General features: G+C 55.8%; 1 protein-coding gene across 1 annotated transcript; it reads left to right on the top strand.

Moving 5' to 3' along the window:
• The first annotated feature begins 360 nt into the window (after window positions 1-360).
• Window positions 361-24,863, top strand: WDR45B (WD repeat domain 45B). Its single transcript, XM_055322691.1, has 10 exons — window positions 361-579; window positions 6,946-7,020; window positions 13,005-13,106; window positions 16,300-16,387; window positions 17,541-17,635; window positions 20,853-21,043; window positions 21,618-21,703; window positions 22,417-22,518; window positions 23,110-23,231; window positions 23,585-24,863. Exons 1-10 carry the CDS (start codon window positions 513-515, stop codon window positions 23,689-23,691), a joined length of 1,035 nt encoding a protein of 344 aa, XP_055178666.1. The 5' UTR covers window positions 361-512; the 3' UTR covers window positions 23,692-24,863.
• The last annotated feature ends 2,982 nt before the right edge of the window (window positions 24,864-27,845 follow it).

The raw sequence follows: 27,845 nt of genomic DNA, 5'->3' as shown, positions 1-27,845 counted from the left end.
CGATCCCGGGACCCCGGGGTCACGCCCTGGGCTGCAGGCGGCGCTGAACCGCTGCGCCACCCGGGCTGCCCTGTATTGTTATCATTTTCACTGTTTTCAACCAATAATTAGTCTCTTACACTTAATTTACAAGTTCCCGGGGAGGAGCCTCTCCCTGCGTTTGGGGCTCTGGGCCCGGCTGCTCGCGAGGGGCGCGGTGGGGCGCGGGCGCCGCTGGGAGCCGCACCGCCGTCCCGCGTGGGCTGCCCTCGGGACCCCCCCCCCCGCCGCCCCAGGCCCCGCCCCTCCGCGCAGGCCCCGCCCCGCGCACGTGACATTCTCGGCGCTCCCCCGCCGCCCTGGCCGGGCCCAGGTGGATGCGCTCGGCGCTCCGCGGCTTCCTGGCTGCGCGCGCACGCACGTCCGCCCCTCGCTTCCGGCGCGGCGGCCTCCGCCGGACAGACGGGACCGGGCGCCCGGCCTCCCCGAGGGCATGCGGCGCTGAGGGGCGGCGGACCCTCCGCGGCGGCGCCATGAACCTCCTGCCGTGTAACCCGCACGGCAACGGGCTGCTCTACGCCGGCTTCAACCAGGACCACGGTGAGGGCGCCCCTGCGCGCGCCCGAGCCCCGACCCGGGCTCTTCCGGAGCCTCAGCCCCCGCCCGGCCCGGCCGCTCCCTCGGTGCCCCCCGACCCCGGCCGGGCCCGCCCCCGACGCCCCGGACCCCGACCCGGCCGCTCCCCGGACGCCCCCGACCCCGGCCCGAGTCCTCCCCCGACGCCCCCGACCCCGGCCCGAGTCCTCCCCCGACCCCGGCCCGAGTCCTCCCCCGACGCCCCCGACCCCGATCCCCCCGACCCGCCCGAGTCCCCCGACGCCCCCGACCCCGGCCCGAGTCCTCCCCCGACCCCGGCCCGAGTCCTCCCCGACGCCCCCGACCCGCCCGAGTCCTCCCCGACGCCCCGACCCGCCGAGTCCTCCCCCGACCCGCCCGAGTCCTCCCCCGACGCCCCCCGACCCGACCCGAGTCCTCCCCCGACGCCCCCGACCCCGGCCCGAGTCCTCCCCCGACGCCCGACCCGGCCCGAGTCCTCCCCCGACGCCCCCGACCCGACCCGAGTCCTCCCCCGACGCCCCCGACCCCGGCCCGAGTCCTCCCCCGACGCCCCCGACCCGACCCGAGTCCTCCCCCGACGCCCCCCGACCCCGGCCCGAGTCCTCCCCCGACGCCCCCGACCCGACCCGAGTCCTCCCCCGACGCCCCCCGACCCCGGCCCGAGTCCTCCCCCGACGCCCCCGACCCGACCCGAGTCCTCCCCCGACGCCCCCCGACCCCGGCCCGAGTCCTCCCCCGACGCCCCCCGACCCGACCGGAGTCCTCCCCCGACCGGCCCCTCCCCCGACCACCCCGACCCGACCCGAGTCCTCCCCCGACGCCCCCGACCCGACCCGAGTCCTCCCCCGACGCCCCCGACCCGACCCGGCCGCACCCCGGGCGCCCCCGACCCCGGCCGGGCCCGCCCCCAACCCGACCCGGACGCCCCCGACCCCGGCCCGAGTCCTCCCCCGACGCCCCCCCGACCCGACCCGACCCGAGTCCTCCCCCGACCCCGGCCGGGCCCGCCCCCGACGCCCCCGAACCGCTCCGGCAGCTCCTCGGACGCCCCCGACCCAGACACCCCCTCCCCCGACGCCCCCGACCCGGCCGTCCCTCCTCCCGGCCCCCCGGCGCCGCCCCCACCCCGGGCGGGCCCGCGCTCCTTCCGGGAGCCGCACCCTCGGGGGCAGCCCGGCCCTCGGCTCGCCCCCCGCCGCGTGTGCCGGGTCGGCCGGGAGGCTGCGCTCTCGCGGGCTCGGCTCCACCGCGTCGGACACGGCCCGAGGCGGCCCGGCCGCGGTAGCCCCGGCGCTGGCGGCGTCCTGAGCGCCCCGAGCCCGCCTGCGTTGCTTCTCTCGCTCCGCGGAGTCGGCGGCGCCAAGGGCCGCCCCGTCGAGGGCTCCTCGGGGAAGGGCTCGCAGCCGCCGAGCTCCCCGGGCGATGTACGCGGAAGGCCCGCGGGGCGTTTGCGGAGCTGACGGCGAACGGCGTCGCGGGCTGCTGCGGGGGCGGCCAGACCTGCCTCCGGGCGCTGATCGCGGGGCCGCGCGGGGCTGGGGGTGGGGAGGTGGCGGGCGGGCGGGCGGGCGGGGCGGGGCGGGGCGGACCTCACCGCACCACGTCGGCAGTTCTGGCGGGGCCGGGGCGGGCCGCGGGGACCGCGGGGACCGCGGGGACTCGTCCTTACCAGGGCAGTAGGGGTTGGGGCCAGATGCCGGCCGTCGGGCAGTGACGTGGCTGCACGCGTCGGGGTCTGATCCGCAGAGGAGGCCCGGTGGGTCCTGTAAGGGCCGCGCAGTAAGAGATCCCTTCAGGGAGTCCACGGCGGCGGCGGAACAGATCCCTAAAAAGTAGGTGTGCAGGGGCCGGGGGCCCAGTCGGTCAAGTGTCTGCCTCCAGCTCCAGCTCAGGGCACGACCCCACGGCCCTGGGATTGAGTCAGGCACCTGGCGCCCTGCTCGGTGGGGAGTCTGCCTCTGCCTCCGCCCCACACCTCTCGTGGATGAATGACATCTTAAAAAAAAAAAGAAAGGGAAAGAGACGGCAGCCAAGTAGCAAAGGAGAGAAGTGACTATAAAAGCTGGTGGTACCTTTTGTGTTTACAAAAGTGAACACCTGGGCCCCCGGGGGGGGGGGGGCTCGGGTGGGTGGAGCGTCTGCCTCCAGCTCAGGCGTGACCCCGGGGACCCGGGATCGAGTCCCGCGTCGGGCTCCCCGCAGGGAGCCTGCTTCTCCCTCTGCCTGCGTCTCTCCCTCTCTCAGGAATAAATAAATAAAATCTAAAAAAAAAAAAAAAAGTTCAGTGACTTGAAGTCATTGAATGCAAGACAATCATTCTTAGACCTGCCTTGATCCTGAGGGGGAATCTTCAAATTAAATTTCAGTATAGTACTGAAGGCTTGTAATGATGTGGATTAAGAAACCAGTGAAGTTTACAGTATTTCTACAAAGGTTCATCAAAGGTTGTTTTTAAAATACAGCTGTGTGGGGCGCCTGGGCGGCTTGGTCGGTCCGGCCTGTGACTCTTGGCTTGGGCTCATGTAGGGGTCTTGGGTCGTGAGATCCACTGAGGCCTGCTTGGAATTCTCCTTCTCTCTCAGAAAATAAATAAAATACAGCTGTGGCTCTTAAAAGGCTATATTTCCATGGTCTGAAAAATACCTTTCTGTAAGCCTAGCTCCTTTCATTGTAACAAATTGTAAAGTTAATGTTTTTGAAGGAAAAAAATATGCTTTTATACTTAACCTTCTGGTTACCCTTGGGTCAATTCTCTATTCGATTTATGCTAGACAGTTGAATTTATTCTATTTTGTTTTTATACATACGACTTTTAATTTCTACTCCGCATTTTTTAGATTTGAGAAAGTGTGTGTGAGAGAGTGTGTGCGTGTGCACACCAGGAGGGGGCCACAGAGGGCGGGCGAGGGAGAACCCCAAGCCAACTCCCTGCTGAGCAGGGATCCCTGTGGACAGGGAGCTTGATCTCATAACCTTGAGACCATGACCTAAGCTGAAACCAGGAGTCAGATGCTTAACCGACTGAGCCACCCAGGCACCCCTCTACTCAGCATTTTTAATGCTCATTGCAACTTTTGGCTTGAAGTTACTGCTTTTTAAGAGTTTTTTAGTTGGGATATAGTTGACACATAGCATTACATTCATTTCAGGCATACAGGATTTCATTTTTGAAAAAACTGGCTCATAATTTTTAACATTTAAACTTTTATCTTCTAGAGAAAATTTGCGTGATGGTCTTCAAGACTCTCATAAGTATTGACACGTACATTTCTATAATTTGGCTCCCAATGTTCTTTCTAGTCCCTTGGGAAACTCAAATTTGAGTGTGTACCCTTTCTCCATATACTTGCTTATCGTCCCTGGATCAAGACCTGAGGCCACGGATTGCTATCCTTGGCCTGCTTCACTGTAGTTCCTGGGAGGGGGCGGTGGGGGCTGGGGCAGGGGGTGCTGTACTCGTGGTGTATTTGCATGTGGGCTCTATGTGAGGAGCCCGACAGGCACACCTCAGAGATACTGCAGGTTTGCTTCCAGACCACTGCAGTAAGGGGCTATCACAGGAAAGTCAGATGAATATCTTGATTTCCCAGTGCATGTACAAGTTACGTTTACACTATGCCATAGTCTGTTAAGTGGGCAGTGGCATTACGTGTAGAGAAAAATGTAGGGCAGCCCGGGTGGCTCAGCGGTTTAGCACCGCCTTCAGCCCAGGGCGGGATCCTGGAGACCTGGGATCGGGTCCCACGTCTGGCTCCCTGCAGGGAGCCTGCTTCTCCCTCTGCCTGTGTCTCTGCCTCTCTCTCTCTCTGTGTCTCTCATGGATAAATAAATAAAATCTTAAAAAAGTAAAAGAAAAATGTATATATACCTTAGTTTTTTTTTTTTTATTTACTTATGATAGCCACAGAGAGAGAGAGATAGAGGCAGAGACACAGGCAGAGGGAGAAGCAGGCTCCATGCACCGGGAGCCCGACGTGGGACTCGATCCCGGGTCTCCAGGATCGTGCCCTAGGCCAAAGGCAGGCGCCAAACCGCTGCACCACCCAGGGATCCCTATACCTTAGTTTTTAAAGATTTTATTTATTTGGGACACCTGGGGGGCTCAGTGGTGGAGCATCTGCCTTTGGTTCAGGGCGTGACCCTGGGGTCCCAGGATCGAGTCCCACATTGGAGGGAGCCTGCATGGAGCCTGCTTCTTCCTCTGCCTGTGTCTCTGCCTCTCCGTGTCTCTCACGGATGAATAAATCTTTAAAAATAAGAAAGATTTTATTTGTTTGAAGGAGAGATCACAAGCAGGGGGAGCGGCAGAAGGAGAGGGAGAAGCCGATCCCCCCTGAGCAAGAAGCTTGACTCGATGTGGGGCTGGGGCTCTGGCTCTATCCCAGGACCCTGATACTGGGATGCCAGGATCATGATCTGAGCTGAAGGCAGATGCTGGGGGTTGCAGATGCTGGGTGACCCAACCCCTGCACATAACTTAATTAAAAATACTTCATTGCTGGCGCACCTGGTGGCTCAGCCAGTTGAGCACCTGCCTTGGGCTCAGGTCATGGTCTCAGGGTCCTGGGATCGAGCCCTGCATCGGGCGCCCTGCTCGGGGAGCCTGCTCCTCCCTCCCTCTCCCTGCTGCTCCCCCTGCTGTGCTCTGTCTCTCCCTCTGTCAGATGAGCAGGTAGGGTCTTAAAACTATTTCATCGCTAGAAGAATACTAGCCATCATCTGCGTCTCCATCGTAATCACTGATCACCAGTCATCGTAACAGAGCTAATAACGGAAAAGTTTGCCATCTTACTAGAGTTACCAGAACGCGACACAGAGACCTGAGCGAGCAGCTGCTGTGGGCGAGGGTGCTGATAGACGTAGGGGAGGCAGCGCTGCCAAACCTTCAGTTAGGAAGACGCCAGGGATCTGGGAAGCAGAATGACACAAGGTGTGCCTGTCTGTGGGGCAAGCGCTGCCGTGATTCCGGCTAACCCAGGGCTCCGTGGGGTCCCCAGCTTTGGGCGGGGCTTCCTCTGTGGGAAAAAGTTGGGTGAAGACAGCAAGGATGATGCCGAGCCTCTCTAGAGGGCGGTCGCCAACCTTGGGTGTTTGTGATACCTTTCCTTCTACCTTTTATGGGAGTAGGCCATTCTTGACAGCACACATGCCCTAAGTGTTGAGCTTGGCGAGTCTGCCAACCTGAAATCACCTTCCAGCGGCAGTCAGGTTAAGGAACCGAACCCACCTGGCCATCCTGTGCTCCGTCCAGTCACCGCCCCGCCGCCGTCTCACAGTGGTGTGCGTTAGTTTTGCTTGTCTCTGTTCTTGTTTCTGACTTTTCTTCAACATCACATCTGCGACACATTTTCCATACTGCTGAGGATCATTGTAGATCAATCTACCGTTGTAGGGTGAGGGGGCATTTGGGTGGGTTCCCAGTTTTTGGCTATTAGGACGTACTAGTGCAGCTGTGAACATTCTTATGCACGCCTTGGACGAACGTGCCTCGTCACTTCTGCAGGGCATATGCACGTAGGGGTGGAGCTGACCGCTGTAGTACCTCGCGCACACAGTGTCCCAGAGCGGTGGTAGTGGTTTGCAGTCCACCAGCGGGTTGAGAGGTCCCAGGCCTCTAAATGTGCTGTATATTTGTCATGTTCACCATCTTGGCCTTGTGGGTGGACGTTAATTGGACCATTAACAACCTGGTGTGTGACTGTGACGGATTTAAAGCTTAGGCTTGTTGACAGGTGGGAGGAGGTCGTGGGAGGCCTCAGGCCACCTCTGAAAGGCCGTACTGCAGCAGCCCTTTCCTCCCCTGCCCCGGTTTGCTGTGTCCACACGTGCTGGGATTGCTGGCTCGCAGCTGTCCTCTGGGAGGCCTGGGCTTTCCTGTTCTGTCATTGCCTTTCCAGATCTTGGTGTATGACACACAGCACTGGAGAGACATGTTCGGAGTGGGAAAGCCAGTGGTGAGTGTTAGCTGGAGGCAGGTGTTAAGGGAAGCGTGTGGCGGCGGAAGGGCTTGTGGAGGTAGCTGGTGAGCCCCTCCTGGAATTAGGGTTTGGGCAGAGCTGGTCTTCAGCAATGCCAGAGAACGACCCTGCAGGAGGAAGCTGGAGTGATTCCAAAGGCTCTTTTTCAAGTTAGATGACCGAAAGTGTTGTGCTAGGTTATGCACGTCATGTGATAGCAGCCCTGGGAGGCTAGTTGTGGCGAGAGCAGACCACGTCCGTGTGGTCAGAGCATCTGCAAGGGGCTTAGGAAAGGCAGCTTTCTCCAGTCCCCTTGTTTTTGACATTTCGGGCCTGGGGTCCTTAGCTGAGATCTCACTGCAGTGATTAACGTGTCTCTCCCTCACTTTAGGATGCTTTGCATGTGGGATGGAAAACGGATTCCGAGTCTATAACACCGATCCGCTTAAAGAAAAAGAGAAACAAGGTAAGAGTAGGTGACATTTCATGGTCTCTCCCTTTTTGCAGCCCTCAGAGAATCTGCATTTTATCTCATGTTTGGCAGAGCGGAGGGGTGGGTGGGGTGCTGGTTTTGAGAATTAAATAGGAGGTTCATGGCCCTCTGCCCCCCTGGACGGGGTGGGGGTGCAGGGGTGGTCCAGATGGCACGGCCCAACTCTGATTGCTCTGGTGGGTGTGAACTTTGAAGCGTCGTGTGTGTTTGCCCCGTCTTCAGGTCTCGCTGGTTGCAGTGGGAGAACACGGTGTAGTTGTTGCGGGCCATTCTCTCTCTCCCTGCTGAACAGGAGGGCGTAGAGAACTCAAGTAATGGGTTTAATAGAGTATATGGGACTCTTGACCCTTGATAAATGACTGCTTAGAAAATATTATTTGTAACCGTAAGTGTTTTTAAATTTTCTTTTAAATATTTTATTTGTTTATTCATGAGACACACACACACACACAGAGAGGCAGAGACACAGGCAGAGGGAGAAGCAGGCTCCTTGCAGGAAGCCCGATACAGGACTTGATCCCAGGACCCTGGGGTCACGCCCTGTGCCGAAGGCAGATGCTCAACCGCTGAGCCACCCGGGCTGCCCTGTAGCCATAAATTATAGTGGCTTCTGTTTACATATTTCAGTGTTTTAAGTTATGTTTTTGTGGAATACAAGTTTTCAAAAGCTTCTTAGGTGGAGTCAGGACTTCTGTATACTAATATAATGGTGGACTTTTTTGCCATTTGACAGCAAAAAGTGGTAAATTTTACAGGTAGAATTTTTCCAATTCATTTTTCTCCTAATATATTTTTCTTAAGCTTTTGGTGTCTCCTACGCTTTACTTGATTGGAGAATCAAGCTCTGTCAACAGATGAACAAATCTCAGATCAATCAAAGAAAATGAGAAACATCCTTTTTCTTCCTACAGTTGTGGTTTTCGTTTTAATTCAGTGCACAAGTTATATTTTCTGAGTGGAACTGTCTCTTGTCTGTAGGAGGTAGTCACTGCATCCACTAAACAGCCCCCTTTCATTATCACAACTAATAATCCAGCTTCAGGGATTTTCAGAAATCTTTCTGGCCGTGGCCGTGGCTTGTAAAACAGTGGTGCTTTCCACCTAGGACTTGACTTTGTGGGCTCAGCTGTACGACTTCCATTATCAGAGAAAGACGGCGCAGGGACTAGTTCAGGGCTCAGGTTCTAGGCCCACAGTGTTGAGCGGAATCTGGCTCTATCCCTCACCAGGCTGCTGTGTGACCTGGGGAGGCCAGTTCCTCACCTCCCCTGGGCCCCGCCTTGTGGGAAATGAAGGCGATAACTGTCTACCTCCCAAGATTAGTGTGACGATCAATGAATTAGGATGCTCAAAACACGTAGATTGGTGCCTGGCACGCTCTTAGGTGCTGTGTAAGCTCGTGCCTTCCTGCTCTGTCAGCGGCCCTGCACTCTTACAGGGCACGGGTCATGGTGGGAGTCTCCTATCAGTCTTCTAAGTATCTGACTTTCATTTTTTGGTTGCTTAGTGAATTAAGACAACTCTGCTTTATATAGATAAATAGTTACAAAATACTTTGAAACAATTTGACTTGTAAATTCCAGGATACTTTTTACTTAAAGTGCTCTAGAAGTTTAGGAGTTACAGGCTTAGTTTTAGGTTGAATCATTAGCAGTATATTGACAGCTATTTCCTAATTACTGAAATGTTTCTAACAAATTCAGGATTTTTTCTGAAAATATATTAGTTAAGAAGCTTTAAAAGTCTGAGTTCCAGGGCAGCCCAGGTGGCTCAGCGGTTTAGCGCCACCTTCAGCCCAGGGCGTGATGCTGGAGACCCGGGATGGAGTCCCACGTCGGGCTCCCGGTGCATGGAGCCTGCTTCTCCCTCTGCCTGTGTCTCTGCCTTTCTCATGAATAAATTTAAAAAATCATAAAAAAAAAAAAAAGAGTTCCAGAAAGGTTTGCCATTGTCACCCTGAGGGCAAGTACTGTCCTCCTGCTGCTCAGCTGAACTGTGTCTGTGTCTGGAGCAGGCTTTCCCTCAGCTTAGCTTGGAGTGAGTTTGAAAAGGATCCTGGTGGGGCCACGCTGTGCTTTTTGATGGTGTATTTGGAGAAGTCCATGCCTATGCACTGTACTTGGTCTGCTGTTACATTTCTGGCAAGTTACAACTAGACGCAAAACAGGCTGGACCTGGACCTTGTTCCTGTTTTATCTCGGCGCTTTGTGTTTCCTAAATGAGGAGGAAGGAAGTGTGCCTGCATTTCAGCAGTCACCCCCAGATCTGGGCTGTCGGCCCTGTTATCTCCAGTGTGACTGTGGCACTGAGTAGATGTGATTGGCCGTGAACTGCCTCTTGCAGTTGTGCCCGCCGCTGGCAGGGACTGGGAGCTGTTGGAGCTGTTGGACCCTCCTAAGCATTGAGGGTCCTGGGTCTTATTCACACCTGAAGCGGTTGCAGCTCTGCTCCGCTCCAGGAAAGCCGTGGAGGCCCAGGGAGGACTGCCTGGTGTTCACGGTGATGCTGTGGGCCCCGAGTGTAGGACTCGGATTCACATCTGAGCATACACAAGACGGAAGGTTCAGGAATGATGCATTTGGATAGAATAATACCCAGTGATTATAGAAGTTAAGGAGTATTTTTTTTTTTTTTTTTTTAAAGATTTCATTTATTCATTCATGTTAGAGAGACAGCAAGGCAGAGACACAGGCAGAGGGAGAAGCAGGCTCCATGCAGGGAGCCCGACGTGGGACTCGATCCCGGGACTACAGGATCACGCCCTGGGCCAAAGGCAGGCGCTGAACCGCTGAGCCACCCAGGGATCCCCAATAAGGAGTACTCGTTAAAAGTTAATTTCACTTTTTCATTTAGAAACAGCTCTTTTGTGGTGCACAGGTGATTAGAGCCTGCGTAGCCTACGCTCAGCGTACACAGCCTGCAAGGCGGGCAGAGGGGTTCGGAGGGGCTCCCGTTTTCGGAGTCCCTCACTTGTCCCTCCATGTGACCCGTGCTCACCATGGGCTGTTGGCAGCCATATGTGGGGAAGTAGCGAGGACACCGCTAGAAAGCACAGCATGTGACAGGCGGTGCGCAGGTGAGGCCCGCCTGTTCCTGAGCCCGCGTTCCTGTGCCTTCCCATGTCGAGTGCTGCCCTGGGGCAGAGGACAGTGACGAATAAGATGGGCAGGGTCCTTGGTGACACACCCAAGTATCTAGAAATAAGAGGTGACCTGTCGTGCACAATTCCTGACGTCATCCAGTCCAGCAGCCTACCTGAGGTGACCATGTGCTGGGGCCTTAAGCCTCATTTGTCTGACGTCCCAGAGGTTCACCTGGACTTCGTGCTCGTGCGCTCACCCGGCGTGTCCGAGATGAAGGGACCAGAGAGCGATGAGAGAAGCCTGCTTCTGGTGGGGGTGGGCGTGAGAGAAGCCTGGTGGGGTGGGGGTGGGGCGTGAGCTGTCGTGAAGGGTGGCGGTAGCGCGTCAGCGTGCAGCCGTGCGGAGGCTGCAGAGAAGCAGACCATGGCATGGCCTGTTTCACGGCCTTTTTTATTTTTAATTTTTTAAAGATTTTATTTATTTATGAGAGACAGAGTCAGGGACCCAGGCAGAGGGAGAGGCAGGTTCCCTGCACGGAGCCCGATGCGGGACTCGTCCCGGGCCCCGGGGTCACGACCTGGGCCCAAGGCGGCCACTCCAGCGTTGAGTCCCCGGGCACCCCGTGTTTCGTGGCCTCAGTGGTACAGTTCAAGTTGGTAGAATCTTTTTGTAGGGTGATTTGGCAAAATGTGTTTCACTACAGACACACGTACTGTTGGATTCATCAATTATACCCAAAGGATTTTATCTGAGAGAAAAAATTGGAAGTTACTAGATGTTTGCATAAAGATATTATTGTTGGGATCCCTGGGTGGCGCAGCGGTTTGGCGCCTGCCTTTGGCCCAGGGCGCTTTCCTGGAGACCCAGGATCGAATCCCACATCGGGCTCCCGGTGCATGGAGCCTGCTTCTCCCTCTGCCTGTGTCTCTGCCTCTCTCTCTCTGTGTGTGACTATCATAAATAAATAAAATTTCAAAAAAAAATAAATAAAGATATTATTGTTGATCCCGAACAACACAGGAATTAGGGGCAGTCATACTCCGCTCTCCCCACTCTACAGTCGAAAATCCATGTATGGGGGAGCCCGGGTGGCTCAAGCAGTTTAGCGCTGCCTTCGGCCCAGGGCCTGATCCTGGAGACCCGGAATCGAGTCCCACGTCAGGCTCCTTGCATGGCGCCTGCTTCTCCCTCTGCTTGTGTCTCTGTTTCTCTCTCCTCTCTGTGTATTCTCAGAGATAAATAAATAAAATCTTTATTTATTTTTATTTTTTTTTTTTACTTTATTTATGACAGGCACACAGTGAGAGAGAGAGAGGCAGAAACACAGGCAGAGGGAGAAGCAGGCTCCATGCACCGGGAGCCCGATGTGGGATTCGATCCCGGGTCTCCAGGATCGCGCCCCGGGCCAAAGGCAGGCGCCAAACTGCTGCGCCACCCAGGGATCCCTAAATAAAATCTTTAAAAAAAAAAAAAAGAAAGAAAATCCATGTGTGACTTTTTTTTTTTTTTTTTAAAGATTTATTTCTGAGAGAGAGAGAGCTGGAGAGAGAGCACATGCATGAGCAGGGGGCGGGAGAGATGGAGCCAGAGAAGCAGACTCTGCTAAGCAGGGAGCCTGACATGGGACTTGATCCCAGGACCCCAAGATCATGACCTGAGCCGAAGCCAGATGCCCAACTACTGAGCCCCCCAGGCGCCCCCATGTATGACTTTTGGGTCCCCCAAAACTTAACTGCTTATGGTATACTGTCGACCAGAAGCTTTTTATCAGTAGCAGTCAGTTAACATGTGTTTTGTTTTTTATACGTATTATATACCATATTCATACAATGAAGTAAGCTCAGGAGAAGGAAACAGTATTAAAATCATAAGAGAAAACACATTTACAGTATCAAACTGTGTTTATTCAAAAAAAATCTGCATATAATTTGACCTGTGCAGTTCACTCCCGTGTCACTCAGGGTCAAGTGGATTATCAGTCCTTTCTAGCGTTTCTACTAGGCCGTGAATTTTGCATTTCTCACTGAGTGAGCTGATGAACTTTGGAATCATCTCGAATAATCGTGACTGATCTGTTAATTTCTGACTTTCAGAGGTTTTGCTTCCTCTCTTGCCCTTTGCCGTGCCCTCCCTGTGCCAGGAGCTCTGGTCATTTCTCCCCAGAGCTGGGGAGAGCAGGGTGGGCTGGTCCTCCTCTGCCACAGAAACCTTCCAGAGTGGGGTTTGTCTCTCTGAACCCTAAACTTCTCACCAGGTTCCTGTTGCCTTCCCTGAGCAAGGGTTGTTGGTCTTCCTTTTGTCGTGGAGGACATCTGAAAATCTGCCGATGTTTTCTTCTTAACGTAATTCATGAATACTTTTTGAGCATTTCAGACCAGTGAAAGGTGTTTTAAATGATAAACTAAAAAAAAAAAAAAGTTATAAACCCCACTTTTACATTGAAGCATTTTTTAAAAAATAATTTATTTATTTATTTATGAGAGAGACAGAGAGGCAGAGACACAGGCAGAGGGAGAAGCAGGCTCCATGCAGGGAGCCCGACGCGGTACTTGATCCCGGGACTACAGGATCACACCCCGGGGTGCAGGCGGCGCTAAACCGCTGAGCCACCCGGGCTGCCCTGGTCCATTGGCTTCTTAGGGTGCTGTGGGCTTCGCATTTATACCTGGAAACACGGCTCATGAGGATGGGCTGCTAAGGGAAGTGCAAGCCCACAGCTCTTTCTCTTGCCCGGCCACCCAGCAGTGTCCTTGCTGATGGTAGTCAGGTATAGATGGCTGATAAAGTCAAATGCTGAGTGTTACGTTTCCCATTTTTTCCTGTATTTGAATTGTAAAATATACATGCTAACTTTTTTTTTCAATATCATTTCAGAATTTCTGGAAGGAGGAGTTGGCCATGTTGAAATGTTATTTCGCTGCAACTATTTAGCTTTAGTCGGTGGTGGGAAAAAGCCGAAATACCCCCCCAACAAAGGTAAAGTGACAGTGTGCTTAATGATCATGCCTCATGTGTTGTAATGTCTGGAACTTTTTAGAGCATCTTGGGGTTTGTGGCTCCATTTGCTCTTCCCTGGTAGCCCTGTGGAGTGTGAAGGACTAGTCACCAACTGGAGGCATCTGGAGAGAGAGGCTTGATTCTGCTGTTCCCGGGAGTATGTATGGCAAGGGTCACTTGCTTCTATTGACGTAAAGCACGTGCTTTTCGGTGAATGTTGGCCAAATAGGGGGCATGCCGTGCCTGTGGACCTGGTTTTGTTCTGAGTATTCAACTGTGGGTTGGTATCATAAATGTTAAGGGGTTCGTTTTAAAGCGAGGTATGGGAAGGTGGTTCTTCCTACAAAGAGGCGCTGAGTTGCAGGAGCATCGCTTTGATTGCCACATAGAACAAAACCACATTGGCTCTAGGTTTAAGAGTACTTTGGTATGTGCGTGTAGGTCTGTGTGTGTTCAGAGATTGCGATATAAGAGGTCTGGCTTTTAAAGTAGGGGAGAAACAGAAACTTTACCCACCATAGTTGTGTCCTTCCTGCCTGTAGACCCAGGAATCTCTCGGGGGAAGAGAAAGAGAGGAGGGCAGGACAGCGGAAGGGGTGGCAGGGGGATTGGGGCGGTGGGTGAGGACCTCGGGTACAGAGGAGGTGGAATCAGGAAAGCAGCCCCGTCCTGGCTTAGGAATGTTCCCATCTAGAAGCAGTGTGGTGGACACGGCCGCCCTAACTCACAGGAAGGGGTAGGGAGAGAAGTGAGTGGCAAGTGCTGGTGACCTGGTGGCCCTGGAGGACTGTGGGGTCGAGCCCACTGCTGATGGTTCCTGAGCAGGTGGGAGGGGGTGGAGTGCTCTCTTTCCAGCTTCGGCAGGAGGAGAAGGTTCCGGGAGGTGCCGTGGGTGTGAGCGTGAGCTGGAGGTCTCCTGGAGACCCCGTGGGGTGCACGACCGTGGCAGGCTCTGCGGCCCCGGCTCAGAGCTGTCAGGGGAGCCCCGTGGAGGGCGTGAGTGGGGTCGGGGAGCAGAGCTGCTCACGGGTGAGCCCGGGAGAGCAGAGCCTGTGGCTTGGGAGTCCTGAGAAAGGCCATCCCGACGTGACATGGAAGCCAGTGTACTCGGGGTGCATGGAGGGGTCACTGTGGAATAAAGGTTACTTTAGGGGCATCTGGGGGGCTGGACGTTCAGCTCTTGACCTCAGAGTTGTGGGTTCAAGCCCGGCATGGAGCCGCCTCAGAATTCCTCCCCCTGGCACCTGCTGGGTCAAACACCGACCTTGCCTTGCTGTGAAGCGTGTTACTGCTCACGGAGGAGGAACGAGAGCGCGGAGCCCGGCCCTCCCGTGGCACCGGGGGGTGGGCCACCCTGGGGTCTCCTTCACCTGTCACCTTTGTTCTCTGTTACAAAAAAACCCAAGAAGTTAACGTCTCAGAAAATTTACAGACTTAGATGAAAGCCGTTTTCTAACAAATTTTGAGTAAAACCTAAATTTATTTCTTGTAAAAGAGTACTAAAGGCAGTTTTAAAAATCGGCTTGGTTTGTTTAAGCTTTTATGAGATTAAGGTTTTTTTCAATATCAAAATTGTTGAATACTTTAGTAATTGTAGATAATAAGATCCACATTGTTGACACGTGAAGAAGCTGGTGTTTGGTTTATGGAAGAGTTAAAATGAGACGGGAGATGGGTGGTCGCCGTGCGAGCAGGCGAGCAGACCGGCTGCTCAGAGCCGAGAGGCCTCCTGATTCAGGCAGGAGCTTAGAGGGCACAGGACGGAGAGTTCCAGAACTAGGGGATGCACCTGCTGTCAGGAACTGTTAAAAGGCAGACCTGCCAAATCCCGGGCAGTACACAGAACCTCCAGCCACGGGGGCCGCGGGAGGCCGACGGTGACCCCAGGTCCGTGGATTTTTCTCACTGCCTGGGGCATTGCATCTGGTCACTTTCCTTTTGTGAGTGAAATTTTGTGCTGCTGGCTCTGGGGATCCATCATGCTGTTTCCAGAAGTTTCTAAAAAGAGTTTACTCGTATTTGTGACACTCTACGTGGCTCATCTTTGGGACCCTGGCTGGATTGGGCCAGTTTACCTTTGCTTGAATTGCAGACTTGGCGTTAGGTTGTGGGGCCGGGGCAGTGTACTTGGGAGCTGTGTGCGAATCCTCTGCCTGCGAGGTGGTGATCTCAGCGAGGGGGCTGCGGGCGGACTGCCCCCCCACCCCCTGCGCCCCCACCCCCAGGGGAGCCCACTTTGGGGATTTGTGAATGAAGAGACTTAGCAAACAGGGACGGTGTTTTGAAGGGGTAAGAACAGAAGCCTCTGCTCCATATTTGAATGGTTATAAATGTTTACCTTCTCAGTAGTAAATTTTATAAAAGTTTGGTAGTTCTCCTAGGTACTGTGATCTCTTGATTTAAAATTGAGGTCCCGGAGTCCATTCTGGCAGAACTTGCCCCGAATCCCACCGCCAGGACTCCTGTTGGTCATGGGGCCGGGACCCCTGGGGACCGTGTGCTGCCTGGCCCACGACGGAGGCAGTGTCCCTCCCTCACGCTCTTCCCGGACAGCTCTGCGAGACGAGGCTGCGGAGAGTGGCAAGGGTCGGGGTCCAGACGGCCCGTGCCTCTTCCCCCTGCGCGCTCCTGCCCTCCTCATCCTCGGGGGTCATCTGTAATGTTCTCAGCCCTTGGGATGCAAACTACTGATGCTTCGTGGACCACATGAGTGTGCGCAGCAGAATGCGACTGAGAAGAGTGAGGACCGCCGGGCGGGGGTCGAGAGAAACCCCCAGCCCTGGTTTTTTATCCACGGAAACTGAAGCCTCTCTTCTCTGGGTCCAGGGGTGTCTCCAGCTTGCTTTGGGTTCAGGCGGGTGGAAGCCAGGAAAGGGGGCTGGGGAGAAGTTCGCCTGGAAACTAGGCAAGGTGGGCAGCGAGGAGGTGCGTGTGCGTGTGGGTTGCGGGGTGGGGGGAGGGGAGAGCGTCAGCCGGGGTGGTGTGGACCGGGTCGGGGTGGTGGGAGGGAGCAGGTGAGCACCCCGCTGCCAGCCACCGCGTTGGGCGGGGTGCAGTGCCCCTCCCCCCCCCCCCCCCACTCTGAGCCTGGGCGCCGGGAGAGCCACAGCTCCACGGAGGTCGGGCCGTTCCGCAAGGCCACCCCGCCCATGAGTTCTCTCTGAAATTTCAGTGATGATCTGGGATGACCTGAAGAAGAAGACTGTTATTGAAATAGAGTTTTCTACGGAAGTCAAGGCAGTCAAGCTGCGGCGAGATCGGTAGGTTTGCTGTCTCCGTTTTGAAAGTGGGAGTAGTCTCTTTCTCTCAAGACGGCTGAAATACTTGAGGAAAAAACATGTTTGGGAAAATCATGTCTTCAAATGTGATGATTGTAGTAATGAGCCAAAGGGCGTGGGGTTCTCTGTGTTGCTGCAGAGGAGGCCTGAATTCTAGGGGCTTCCACGGATGGCTGGGAAGCAGTGGCTGTGCCTGGCCGCGGCCCGGGGGTGCTCAGTCCTTCCCAGGACGGTCCCCGTCCCACAGGCTCCCACTGAGGACGCAGGGCTGAGCCGCCCCTCGGTCCAGCGTTTCCACACGCTGCCTCAAAAACTGTTACCTGTGGGGCAGCAGCTCTTTCTGCTCACGGGTCCTGTCCCAACACTTTAATAAAACCACCATTTTGCACCAAAAAAACCCCAAACTGTTACAAGTTGGAAGATGAAGATTTGGAGACTCCTCGCGGAGACGGTGGCTTTGCTGTCACCTGCTGAGAGTACAGGCCTCTTGCAGCCACCACCGTCATGGTGTTGAGGAGGACACAGAAGTTTTTCCTAGTAGGTGGAGCAAGATAGTTTCATTAAATTGGATTTTAGTTTGGTGTGATGCATATCGACACTCTGCTGCGGGAGGGGCGGAGCCGAACAGGGTGCCTGTGAACAGGGGACTGTCACACCTGCCTTCTTGGGTAGCTTGTGACTTGCAGTAATGTCCTTGGTAGGGCTCCCAACAATGCGGAGGCGGGGGCCATGTCCAAGGAGTTCAGGCGGTGCCCATTCCCAGCGTTTCTAAAGTATCCAGACGTGCCTCCGGTGGATAAATAACTCCTGCCCCGTATATTCTGTTTGGTTCTTAGTCTGGGTGAAATATTTGATGAAAATGTCCTTAAACCTCAGAGAGATCTGTTAGGCAGCCTGCGCCCAGGGGCCCAGGGGAGAGGCCCTCGTCCACCAGCGCCCGCCACACCCCGGGGCTCACGGGTGACCTGCTCCAGAGACGTCGCCGGCACAGGGCTCTGGTTCGAGAATGATCCTGTCTGTGCTGTTTGGACTCTCTAAGTTTCAAAATTATAAGAACAAGAACAAAAATCACAAAAGTCTAGAGTTTCGCTTTGGGGAATAGGAATTCTGATTGTGTTTTTTTTTTTCTTTCCAGAATTGTGGTTGTTTTGGACTCAATGATTAAGGTGTTTACATTCACACATAACCCCCATCAATTGCATGTGTTCGAAACCTGCTATAATCCTAAAGGTAAGACACTCAGAGGAGGAACGACGGGACTGGCTCGTGGGGACGTGTGCGGGGTGCCCTCTGCTGCGGCGGGTCTGCGAGTGGCCTGCGGTGGTGAGACGGTGGTGACACGGGTCCTGAGGCGCGTGGGGCCCCTGACGGAGACCGGCTTCTACGTTTCCCGCGCACGCGCTTCCCTCGGTGCCCGCCGCCACCTCCTGGGGAGCTCGGCCCGCCGGCACCTGGCCTGCCAGGCAGGGGCTGCGCCCTCCCCTCCCACCACCTTCGGGGGCCGGGTGTAGGGACGTCCCCGTCCCCCACCCCGGGCGGCGGCTATTCAGGAGCCCCTTGGGGGACCTTACGGTTGGGTGTTTTCACTGAGTTCTTTAGGGGTTTCCTTTCCTTTTTCTTCCGGAGCCAGGATTGTATGTGACACTGTTCCCCATTGTAGCATCTTAATTTCTTTTTAAGATTTTTAGTGTTTTTCTTCTAGCTTTATTGAGCTGTAATATGCATAAAACTCACTCATTTTAAGTTTACGGATTGATAACCCGAAGTCCTGGTAAATGCTGTAAGCAGCTGTGTAACCTCCGCCTCGGTGGAGCCGAGTCCAGGCGGCCCCTTCCGCAGCTGGCCCTCAAGTTTGGCCTTTTCGGTTCTGTTCAGGGCCTTTCTCCTAGCTGACTATTTCTTAGATTCCTCCGTGTGTCGTGTATTATTCTTTTTTTTTTTTAAATTTTTTATTTATTTATGATAGTCACAGAGAGAGAGAGAGAGAGAGAGAGAGAGAGGCAAAGACATAGGCAGAGGGAGAAGCAAGCTCCATGCACCGGGAGCCCGACGTGGGATTCGATCCCGGGTCTCCAGGATCGCGCCCTGGGCCAAAGGCAGGCGCCAAACCGCTGCGCCACCCAGGGATCCTGTCGTGTATTATTCTTTTCCTCGTTTTTATTGCGAAGTAATCGTGCGTGGTATGGAGAGAGCGGACTGTTCATCCACTGCGGTGGCTTGACTCTTAGGAACAGAAGTTGCCGCGAGTGTTCACAGACACGCCTGTGCGTGGAGGTGCCGTTTGATTTCTCTGGGGTGAGTGCTGACGAGATCGTTCGTGTGCTGGGTCATACTGTGATGACGTGTCCACGTTTATAAAATACCTACAAAATGTTTTCTGAAGGGGCCGTGTCTTCTTGAACCCCCCTCGGGGATCTAGGAGAGCTGGATCGCGGCAGGTCCCTGCCCAGCACTTGGTGTCACTCTGTTGCCGTGGCCGCTGCCGTGGCCGCGGGAATAGTACGCGGCTGGGCTTGAGTTTGCGTATGTCTCTGAGGACTGGCACCGACGAGCGTCTGGTCATGTGCTTGTTGCCATTCAAACGTCTCTTACGAGGTGTTTTCACATCTTCTCCCATTTTAACATTGTTTATCTTCTCAGTTGTGAGACTTCTGTGTATGTTCTAGATAAGGCCCTGGTCTTATTAGTTTTGCAGAGATTTTCAGTTGGTCTGTGGTTTTTTGCAAAAAAGATATTTTCTTCTAGAAGCTTTAGATCTTCACTTAGGTGTTTAATCCTGTGTGTGTGTGTGTGTGTGTGTGTGTGTGTGTGTGGCATGAGCAAAGGCCCAGATTTGTATTTTTCTTTATAAATATCCAGTTTCTAGTGCCATTTGTTAAGACTACTTTTTCTGCATTGAATTATCTTGGTACCTTTTTTTCTGATCAGGTGAATATAAGATTTTTCTGGACTTTTTATTCTGTTCCAGTGGTATGTCCTTATGCCAGTACCATATTGCTTTGGTATCTGGAGCTTTAAAATAATTCTTAACATTAGGCTGTGTAAGTCTTCCGATCTTTTTATTTCACAAAAAAATTTTAGCCATTCTAGGACTTCACCTTTCCTTATAACTTCTAGTGTCAACTCGTCTGTTTCTTCAGAAAGGCTGCAGAGACTTGAATCGTGACCACACAGACCCTGCGGGCGGATGAAGATTCTAGCCGTGACCGTAGTAGATCCGATCGGGTCACTCCTCCATCTGTCAGATCTTTGGTTTCCTTTTTGTACATTGTGTTACAGTGTCTTATACAGATGCTGTTATATTTATTCCTAAGTATTTTGACTTTTTATGTAATTGTTAACGGAGTTTTTAGATTTCACAATTCTGTATTCTCACTGGCTGGCACTGTGGAAGACAGACATTTGACAAAATTCATTCAAGAATAAGTTCAGGGACGCCTGGGTGCCTCAGTGGTTGAGCACCTGCCTTTGGCTCAGGGCGTGATCCTGGAGTCCCGGGATCGAGTCCCACGTCGGGCTCGCTGCGTGGACCCTGCTTCTCCCTCCGCCTGTGTCTCTGCCTCTCTCTGTGTCTCTCATGAATGAATGGTAAAATCTTTAAAAAAAAGAAAAAAAAATAGGATAAGTTCAGCAGGGCAGCCCGGGGGGCTTAGCGGTTCAGCGTTGCCTTCAGCCCAGGGTGTGACCCCGGGATCCCGGAATCCAGTCCCACGTCGGGCTCCCTGCAGGGAGCTTGTTTATCCCTCCGCCTGTGTCTCTGCCTCTCTCTGTGTCTCTCAGGAATAAAGAAATAAAATCTTAGAAAAATAAGTTCAGCAGATGTTTCCAACTATGAGGCTGTCTCACTGGAGTTAGCTTTGTTTCTTTTTTTGTTGTTTTGTTTTTTTAAGATTTTATTTATTTATTCAGGAGGGACACAGGCAGAGAGAGAAGCAGGCTCCAGGCAGAGAGCCCGATGCAGGACTCGATCCCGGGTCTCCAGGATCACCCCCTGGGCCAAAGGTGGCGCTAAACCACTGAGCCCCCCGGGCACCCCTGGAGTTAGCTTGGGTTGGCCCTCTCGTGCCTTTTACAATGAAAAAATTGTGTGCGTCCGATATAAATGAAAACCCTTGGGGGCGCCTGGGTGGCTCAGTCAGTTACGCGTCCAACTCTTGGTTTTGGCTAAGGTTGTGGTCTCAGGGTCAGGGCATCGAGCCCCACATCGGGCTCCACCCTCAGCAGGGAGTCTCTCTAGCTTCTCTCTCTCCTCCTCTCCTCTGCCCCCTGTCTGCTTGGGCACGTGTGCACATGCTCTCTCTCTAGGAAAAATAAAATCTTTTTAAAAAAAAAAGGAAAACCCATGCGTAAGTCTTATTTTTTTATTTTATTCTTTTGTGAGGTAGAGGGCAGAGGCTTGTACACAGTCGTGAGTCCTTGATGGGTTTTTTTCTCTGTCTCCGAGCAGGCCTCTGCGTCCTGTGCCCCAACAGTAACAACTCCCTCCTGGCCTTCCCGGGCACGCACACGGGCCACGTGCAGCTCGTGGACCTGGCCAGCACCGAGAAGCCGCCCGTGGACATTCCAGCCCACGAGGGCGTCCTCAGCTGCATTGCTCTTAACCTGCAGGGAACAAGAATCGCAACCGCATCTGAGAAAGTGAGCGTGTCCCTCCGTTGACAGAGCCGTGCACCTGCCCCCGCCGCCCTTGCTCCCGGGGACGTACCGTGTGGGCCCCGCAGAAAGGCAGCCCTTCCTTGTGGGTTCTGACTCTTACGGGTTCCCACCTTCTCTTGGGATCAAGTCAGAGTTGACTAGACTGTGGAAAAGTCCCGTTACTTGGTGAAAGCTCCTGTTTTTGGCAGCAGAATCACTGTTCTTTTTGTAACCGGCCGTGGGAGTTAGAGCAAAGATGGCATTTCTCTAGACAGGGCTGACAGCCCCGCAGGAACGTCCCCCCGGGCTGCGGGGTCCTCCTCGGCATCTGCCCGGCCGTAGAGGCGTGGGGTCAGTGGGGGGCTGGCGCCCAGCGCTCTGGCTCCTGCCGGGTGCTGTTGGGCTGAAGAGCCACCTACCTGCTTCTCGGGGACAGCGGAGGGAAAAGTTGAGCGTTAGATGATGTGGGTGAGTTTGGGAAGGGGTTGTACGGGCTAATGGGTTTGTGAGTGTGATATTCATTTAAAAAAACTAAAAAATTGTGAATGATAATAAAACACTTCACTGTTTTTCAAAGGGGACCCTTATAAGAATATTTGATACTTCATCAGGGCATTTAATCCAGGAATTACGAAGAGGGTCTCAAGCCGCCAACATCTATTGGTAAGAGAGCCCACCGTACCCCCGGGGCCATGGCTTTGGGTGGGCCGCGTGGGCAGGGCGCATGCGACGGAGGGCGCGTCCAGGTCCCCACCTGCTGTGGGGGGTCAGGTGTGAGCTTGTTTTATTAGGACTAATTTTAAATTGTTACTGTGGGACTATGTCCACAAGGAGAAGGAATATGATTACCTGCCGTTGACCCATCGCCCTGCCTCGTGCTTGTCCGTACTTGCCGTCTTCCTCCTCCTCCACTGGCCTCCACCTGATTCTCCTGGGAAGACAGGAGAATCAGGCAGACACCACAGAACTCGTTAGCTCATCTGTAATCAGTTGGGTGCCCTGTGAGACACCGCGGCCCGTGGGGTTTCGTCCTTCGCACCCGTGGCCTTGGCCGGTGCTGAGCAGCATTTGGGTCCGCGTGATAAACGTGATTAATACGTGACTGTAGGGACTGTGCCTGTGGAGCCCTGTGGGGTCTCCGGTGTCTGCCCTCAGGGCCCCGGGGCCTCCGGGGGGGTCCGCAGGGAGCCCCTCCCTCTCCCTGGCACCCAGTCTACTGGAGGGGGGCCTGCGTGGGCTGGCGAATGGGGGCGGTGGTGCTCGGGGTCCTAGGAATGCGAGGAGGCCAAGGTCAGGGGCCGGCTCGCAGGCCGCTGCTGCGGGTGGGCGGCTCCTCTGTCCGCACGGAAGCACAGCTCCGTCTCGTGTCCCCGCAGCATCAACTTCAATCCGGACGCTTCCCTCATCTGCGTGTCCAGTGACCACGGCACCGTGCACATTTTTGCTGCCGAAGATCCAAAAAGGAATAAACAGTCTAGGTGGGTTTCCCGGAGTTAACAGGGCTCGCCCCTCCTTCGGGCACACTGGGCGTGGAGTCACAGTCGGGTCTCAGTGCACGCTTGGCTGTGTGACAGCGAGGGCGGCGACCCTCGGGCAGCCCAGCTGCGGAGGCCGCGGGCCACGGTACGTGCTACCTGTAGCTTTATTACAAGGACACGGACGCGTGGTCCGTGTTACGTGCAGAAGAGACGGGAGTTGACCGTTTGTTACTGGCCGACAGGAGGGTCTGAGGGAAATGTGGGGAGTCGGTAGTGACGCAGGGAATTTCAGCTGCACGCGTGGGTGTCCCTCAGCCGCTCCTGGTCAGCGGCCACAGTGCGCGGCGCGGGAACGGGCACGCTGGGCCTCCTTGCCGCCTGACGAGGGTCCGGTCCCCGCCCCAATCGCGGACCTGGGCCGGGGCCGCACCCCTCGTGCCGCACTTGCCCGGTTCCCATGAGCCCGCGTGAGCACTTTGGTTTTCCACGTGACGAGACCAATTAAAAGGACAGACTGCGGCCCGGCTCGGGCTGCGAGGGACCGGGCCCTCCCCGAGACTCGGCCGTAACCGCCTTCTCTCCCTCCCCTAGTCTGGCCTCCGCCAGCTTCCTTCCAAAGTACTTCAGCTCCAAGTGGAGTTTCTCCAAGTTTCAGGTGCCCTCAGGCTCTCCGTGCATCTGTGCCTTTGGAACGGAGCCAAATGCCGTCATCGGTAAGTGGGGCCCACGGTGGCCGCCGCGTGCTCGCGCTCCCGGGCGGGGTCCCGCGTGGGGCCTGTGCAGCCGCAGGGGAGACACCAGCCCTGGCCCGGGGCGCCCCAGCAGCTTGTGGGTGCTTGGACTGATGACCCCACGGGGCTTCCCCACGTGTCAGTCGAACATGGGCACCCCCAGAACGGTCGGGGCTCCCGGCCGCCGTGGGCGCAGGGCGGGGCGGGGGTCCCCCATCAGCCACACTCACTCTGGGTGGCCACCTGGGGCAAGGCCATTTCCGGGTGAGCGCGGCGCGGTCTGCCGTTGACCTCGCGCGGAGAAACGGGAGTGAAACGGTGTCCTTCTGTCTCAGCCATTTGCGCAGACGGCAGCTACTACAAGTTCCTATTCAACCCCAAGGGGGAGTGCATCCGGGACGTCTACGCGCAGTTTCTAGAAATGACCGATGACAAGCTGTGACTCCGCCGGGTGCGAGCAGCGCCCACGGCCGGCCACCCCAAGGCGCTGAGTGTGCCCGTCAGACTCTGTGGCGCTGCGGTGCCCGCGGGCCTCGTGCTCACGGCCGGAGGACCCCCCGGGACCGCGCTCCTGAAGCCATCCTGCGGTTGTCTGTTTTCCCGAGCAGGGCTTCCCGTTTCCAGTATTAAAGAAGGATCATCCTCCCGGCAGTGTAGACGCTCCCGAGGCTCTGAGCAGCCGGGCCCGACTGCTGGCCTGTCACCCGTAGTCCAGCTGTGACGCTCGCTTCCGTGCTTCCGCCGCCCCCGCCTGCGCCCCGTGCCCTGGGCGCTCCGCACGCGGACTGCGCTGACACAGCGATGGACGCATTAAATTTTGTTTTGGCCGCAGATTCCATCATTTTCCCTGAGTCTGTCACGGGGGGTGAGCACGCGTGTCCGTGTTCGTCCTGACGGCCCTGGGTCTCCACGCGGGGCCACGGTACCAGCAGCCTTAGGACAGGAGGGAGGGGTTCCTTCTCCATCTGGACGTGAGCAACAACCCCGCCGTGCTGGGGAGCCCGGGGTGGCGCTCCCTGCGCCGCGACCCCGCCGTCCCCGAGCCTGTCGCCAGCCTCGCAGCAGCTGCGTGTCCACGGGGCACCGTCCTGTCGGAGCTGCTGGAATCGGGGCAGAGGCCCGGCGCTCTGTGGGCTCGCCCCCGGGCCCGGGTTTCCGTCGTGCGTGGGGAGCAGAGCAGCGCGTAGCTCTCAGACCAGCCCCCAGGAGGGCGGCACCTGGCCGGGACGGAGGGCGGCCGGGCATCGGGCGCACAGGCCTCGGCCGCGGGCAGTGCTGGGGCGCGAGGCCCGCCAGGACCCTTCCTGGCATTTGGGGCTGAGGCCGGTCGTGGGCTCTGTGGTGTTAGTGCTCCCGGAGGTATGTATTTGATTTTCTTAAATTCCTTTTAAAGAAACCTAGTTTCACGGTTCTGGTTTCCGGTTGTGAACGTTGAAAGTCTGGGGCCGCAGCTGTCGTCCTGCCAGTTCTTTTACTGTCATGTAACCAACTCACTTTGTACGTGGATTTCAGTGTAAAGTCTGCATGTTCCTTTCGTGTGTATTTAATCATGAAATTTAATTTTGCACTTATTTGTAATGTCCCTTTTAAATAAAAGTGACTAATTTTGTTGTAGTCCGTATCTGTCGAGGGAAACAATTGTGTCTCACAAAACCAAACCCTAGTTTTGGGATCGGCCGCCCTGGGCCGCGGCACTGCGCGGGGAGCGGGGCTCCGTCGGCGCCGGTCGGGGCTGGGGCGGGTGCTGCGGCCCAGGGCTCCTCGTTCACACGGTCCTGGTTTGTGTGTCCCCAAACACGTCCCGCGCGTGGACACGGCACAGCTGTCGCCGCGGGCCCGCGTGGGGCCTGGGAGGCTGAGGCAGATGCGTGCCATGGCCGTGACCCGAGCGGCTCCCACGGGGCGGAGCGCAGCTGCCCCAACTGCTGACCCCGGGGGAAGGCCGCCCGGCAGGCTGTGTCCCTCCCGGGGGCCCCCCGCCCCGGCGGCGTCACCCTCTGCACGGCCTCGGGTCGACCTTGGCACCTCGGGAGCTGGGCCTGGAATCTCGACCCTCACAAGGGCCCGGAGGAGGCGCGCGGGGTCGGGGCGGGGAGGTGCGCCTGGACTCACGGGCCTGCCCGACGACCTCGAGTTGCCCCCAGGTGCTAATGTGTTTGTTGCTGGCCCCTTAGGGACCCGGAGCCGTGGCACGCCGTCGGTCCGTCTGTCCGGCTGCATCTGCCGCTTTTCCTTCCAAACGGGCTTGAAAGTATCTGGGGTAATAGTCTCAGAGAAGAGCATCTCGGTGCAATTACCGAAATACAAAAATGTCCCATGCCGAGGGACCAAGCGTGTCGGGACCCTGTCACCGTGTCCCCGACACGCAGGTGCTAGCGTCTCAGCGGCCTCAGACCCGCTCGTCTGTAAGTGGCGGCAAACTGACTTGCGCGGGAGGAAGCTCTGAGCTTTTCTCTGGTGTTTCGTGGGTCCCGTTTGGTTTCAAAGTGAAGACTCTTTCACAAACTTAGACTTGGGAAATGGGTGTTTCTCTGTGTGCCTTATACATCTATCATCATGGGGCCTGTTGGACTTCTTGAATCTGTAAATTTAGGACTTTGATCGAATTTGTTGAACTTTGGGCCATTATCTCCTCATCCAGTTCTGCTCTCGTCTCCTGGGAGCCAGTCTGTCCTGGTCACCGGTCACTGCGCCTGTTTATATGATTTTTAAATATTTTCCCCCCCCTTTTTTTTTTAAGAAAAATAGGTTAATTTTCATCCAGCACTGACTCACCACTGATGCCCTATCACTGCCCATTCTGCTTTAAAGCCTGTGACCACGTATTTTTTTCTTTTAACCACGTCTTTCTTATTTCAGATACTATTTGTTCTAAAATTAGTATCCGATCCTTAGCAAATGTTCCCGGTCCTTTGAGCAGTCTTTGTTACGTCGTCGTGCATGTTCAGGGCGCAGCTGTGGACATCTGCAATTCTAACATCTGTTTGTCTTTCTTCTGAGCAGCAGTCGCACTCGCGTGCAGCACTTTCTGGTCGTGACCTGGGCGTCGCATACCCACCCGGCAGATACCGTGTGTTCTGTGTCTCTGAGGATCACAGATATTTTTTTGTTTTGTTTTAAGCATCTAATCCCGCTGAAGCTGTTCTCGCTCCGCCCCCCATGGCAGGTGGCGGGTGGAGGGCCGCGGGGCGCCCTGGGCTCTCACCGGGTTCACAGCTGTGGGGCTGGGGGCACGATTTTGTCGTGTAGTTTTTCTGCATCTGTTCAAGTGCTCACGTTGTCCTTTATTCTGCTCATGTGCCTCACGTTGGTTTCTGACGGGTCGGCCGAGTGCGCGGTCGGGAGGCCAACCTCGACTCGGCCGAGGCGTGTGATCCCGCCACCCCTGTTACTCCGTGGCGCTGCTGAACGCTGCTTGCTCGTGGTAAAAACCGACCGCGTGTCCGAGAGCTCCTTGTACCTGCAGTTTTCATTACATTGTCCCTCCCCCGTGCTGATACTGTGGGTTTCAGGTTAGAAATTTTGTGGTTTGGGCATTAATTTTAAAACCATTTGCTTTATGCAACAGCCACGGAAACACACACGTGCACCGGTACCAGCCAAAGCCAGAGTGCGCCTGACGGGCAGGAGGCAACAGCGCGTGGGGTGGGATTTTTTTTTTTTTTTAAGATTTTATTTATTTATTCATGGGAGGGATCCCTGGGTGGCGCAGCGGTTTGGCGCCTGCCTTTGGCTCAGGGCACGATCCTGGAGACCCGGGATCGAATCTCACGTCGGGCTCCCTGCAAGGAGCCTGCTTCTCCCTCTGCCTGTGTCTCTGCCTCTCTCTCTCTCTCTCTGTGACTATCATAAATAAATAAATTAAAAAAAATTTATTTATTCATGGGAGACCCACAGAGAGGCAGAGACGGGCAGAGAGAGAAGCAGGCTCCCTGCAGGGACCCGGCGCGGGACTCGATCCCAGGACCCTGGTGTCACGCCCTGAGCCAAAGGCAGATGCTCAGCCACGGAGCCCCCCGGGGGCCCCCAGCGGAGTGTTTCTGGTTCATCCACGTTGTAAGCCTTGCCCTTTGTTGTCCCGCAGGACCTGCAAGGGAAGGAGGGGCAGTGGGACGAGGGAGCCCGTCCCCGTCCCCGTGCCCGTCGCCCTCCAGGCCGACCGCAGCCTCTGCGGCACCAGGTCCAGGCTCGGGTGGAGCCGCGCAGGCACTGCCACCAGGACACGCGCCTTCACTAACCAGTAACTCAAGGTTTTAGCTTTTCCATCTAGTTACCAGTTGGCCCAGTCCTCGCCGGGGGTGCGCGGCGTGCGTGGGTTTGGACAGAGGCCCCGGCGTCCCTTCCCACCACCTCCACGCCAGCTCCGGCCACCGCGGACTTCTGGCTTTTTCAGAAACCTTACGACAGGATTTCCTGTGGCCGCGGGGACAAATGGCCACAAGCAGAGTGACAAGACCGCGGAAGTTACTCTGCTACAGTATCGAGGGCCGCGAGTCGGAATCGGTGCCCGCAGGCTGCTCCCTCGGCCCTGGCCCGTGCGCCGCGGTCCCCCTGCGTCCCCCGGGGCCGGCCCTGCTCAGCCGGGCCCACTGGTGG

This window comes from Nyctereutes procyonoides, unplaced genomic scaffold, assembly GCF_905146905.1.
Source record: "Nyctereutes procyonoides isolate TBG_1078 unplaced genomic scaffold, NYPRO_anot_genome, whole genome shotgun sequence".
Lineage (NCBI taxonomy): Eukaryota > Metazoa > Chordata > Mammalia > Carnivora > Canidae > Nyctereutes > Nyctereutes procyonoides.
Note: the sequence above shows the minus strand (reverse complement) of the source record. Positions and strands in the feature narration are given on the sequence as shown.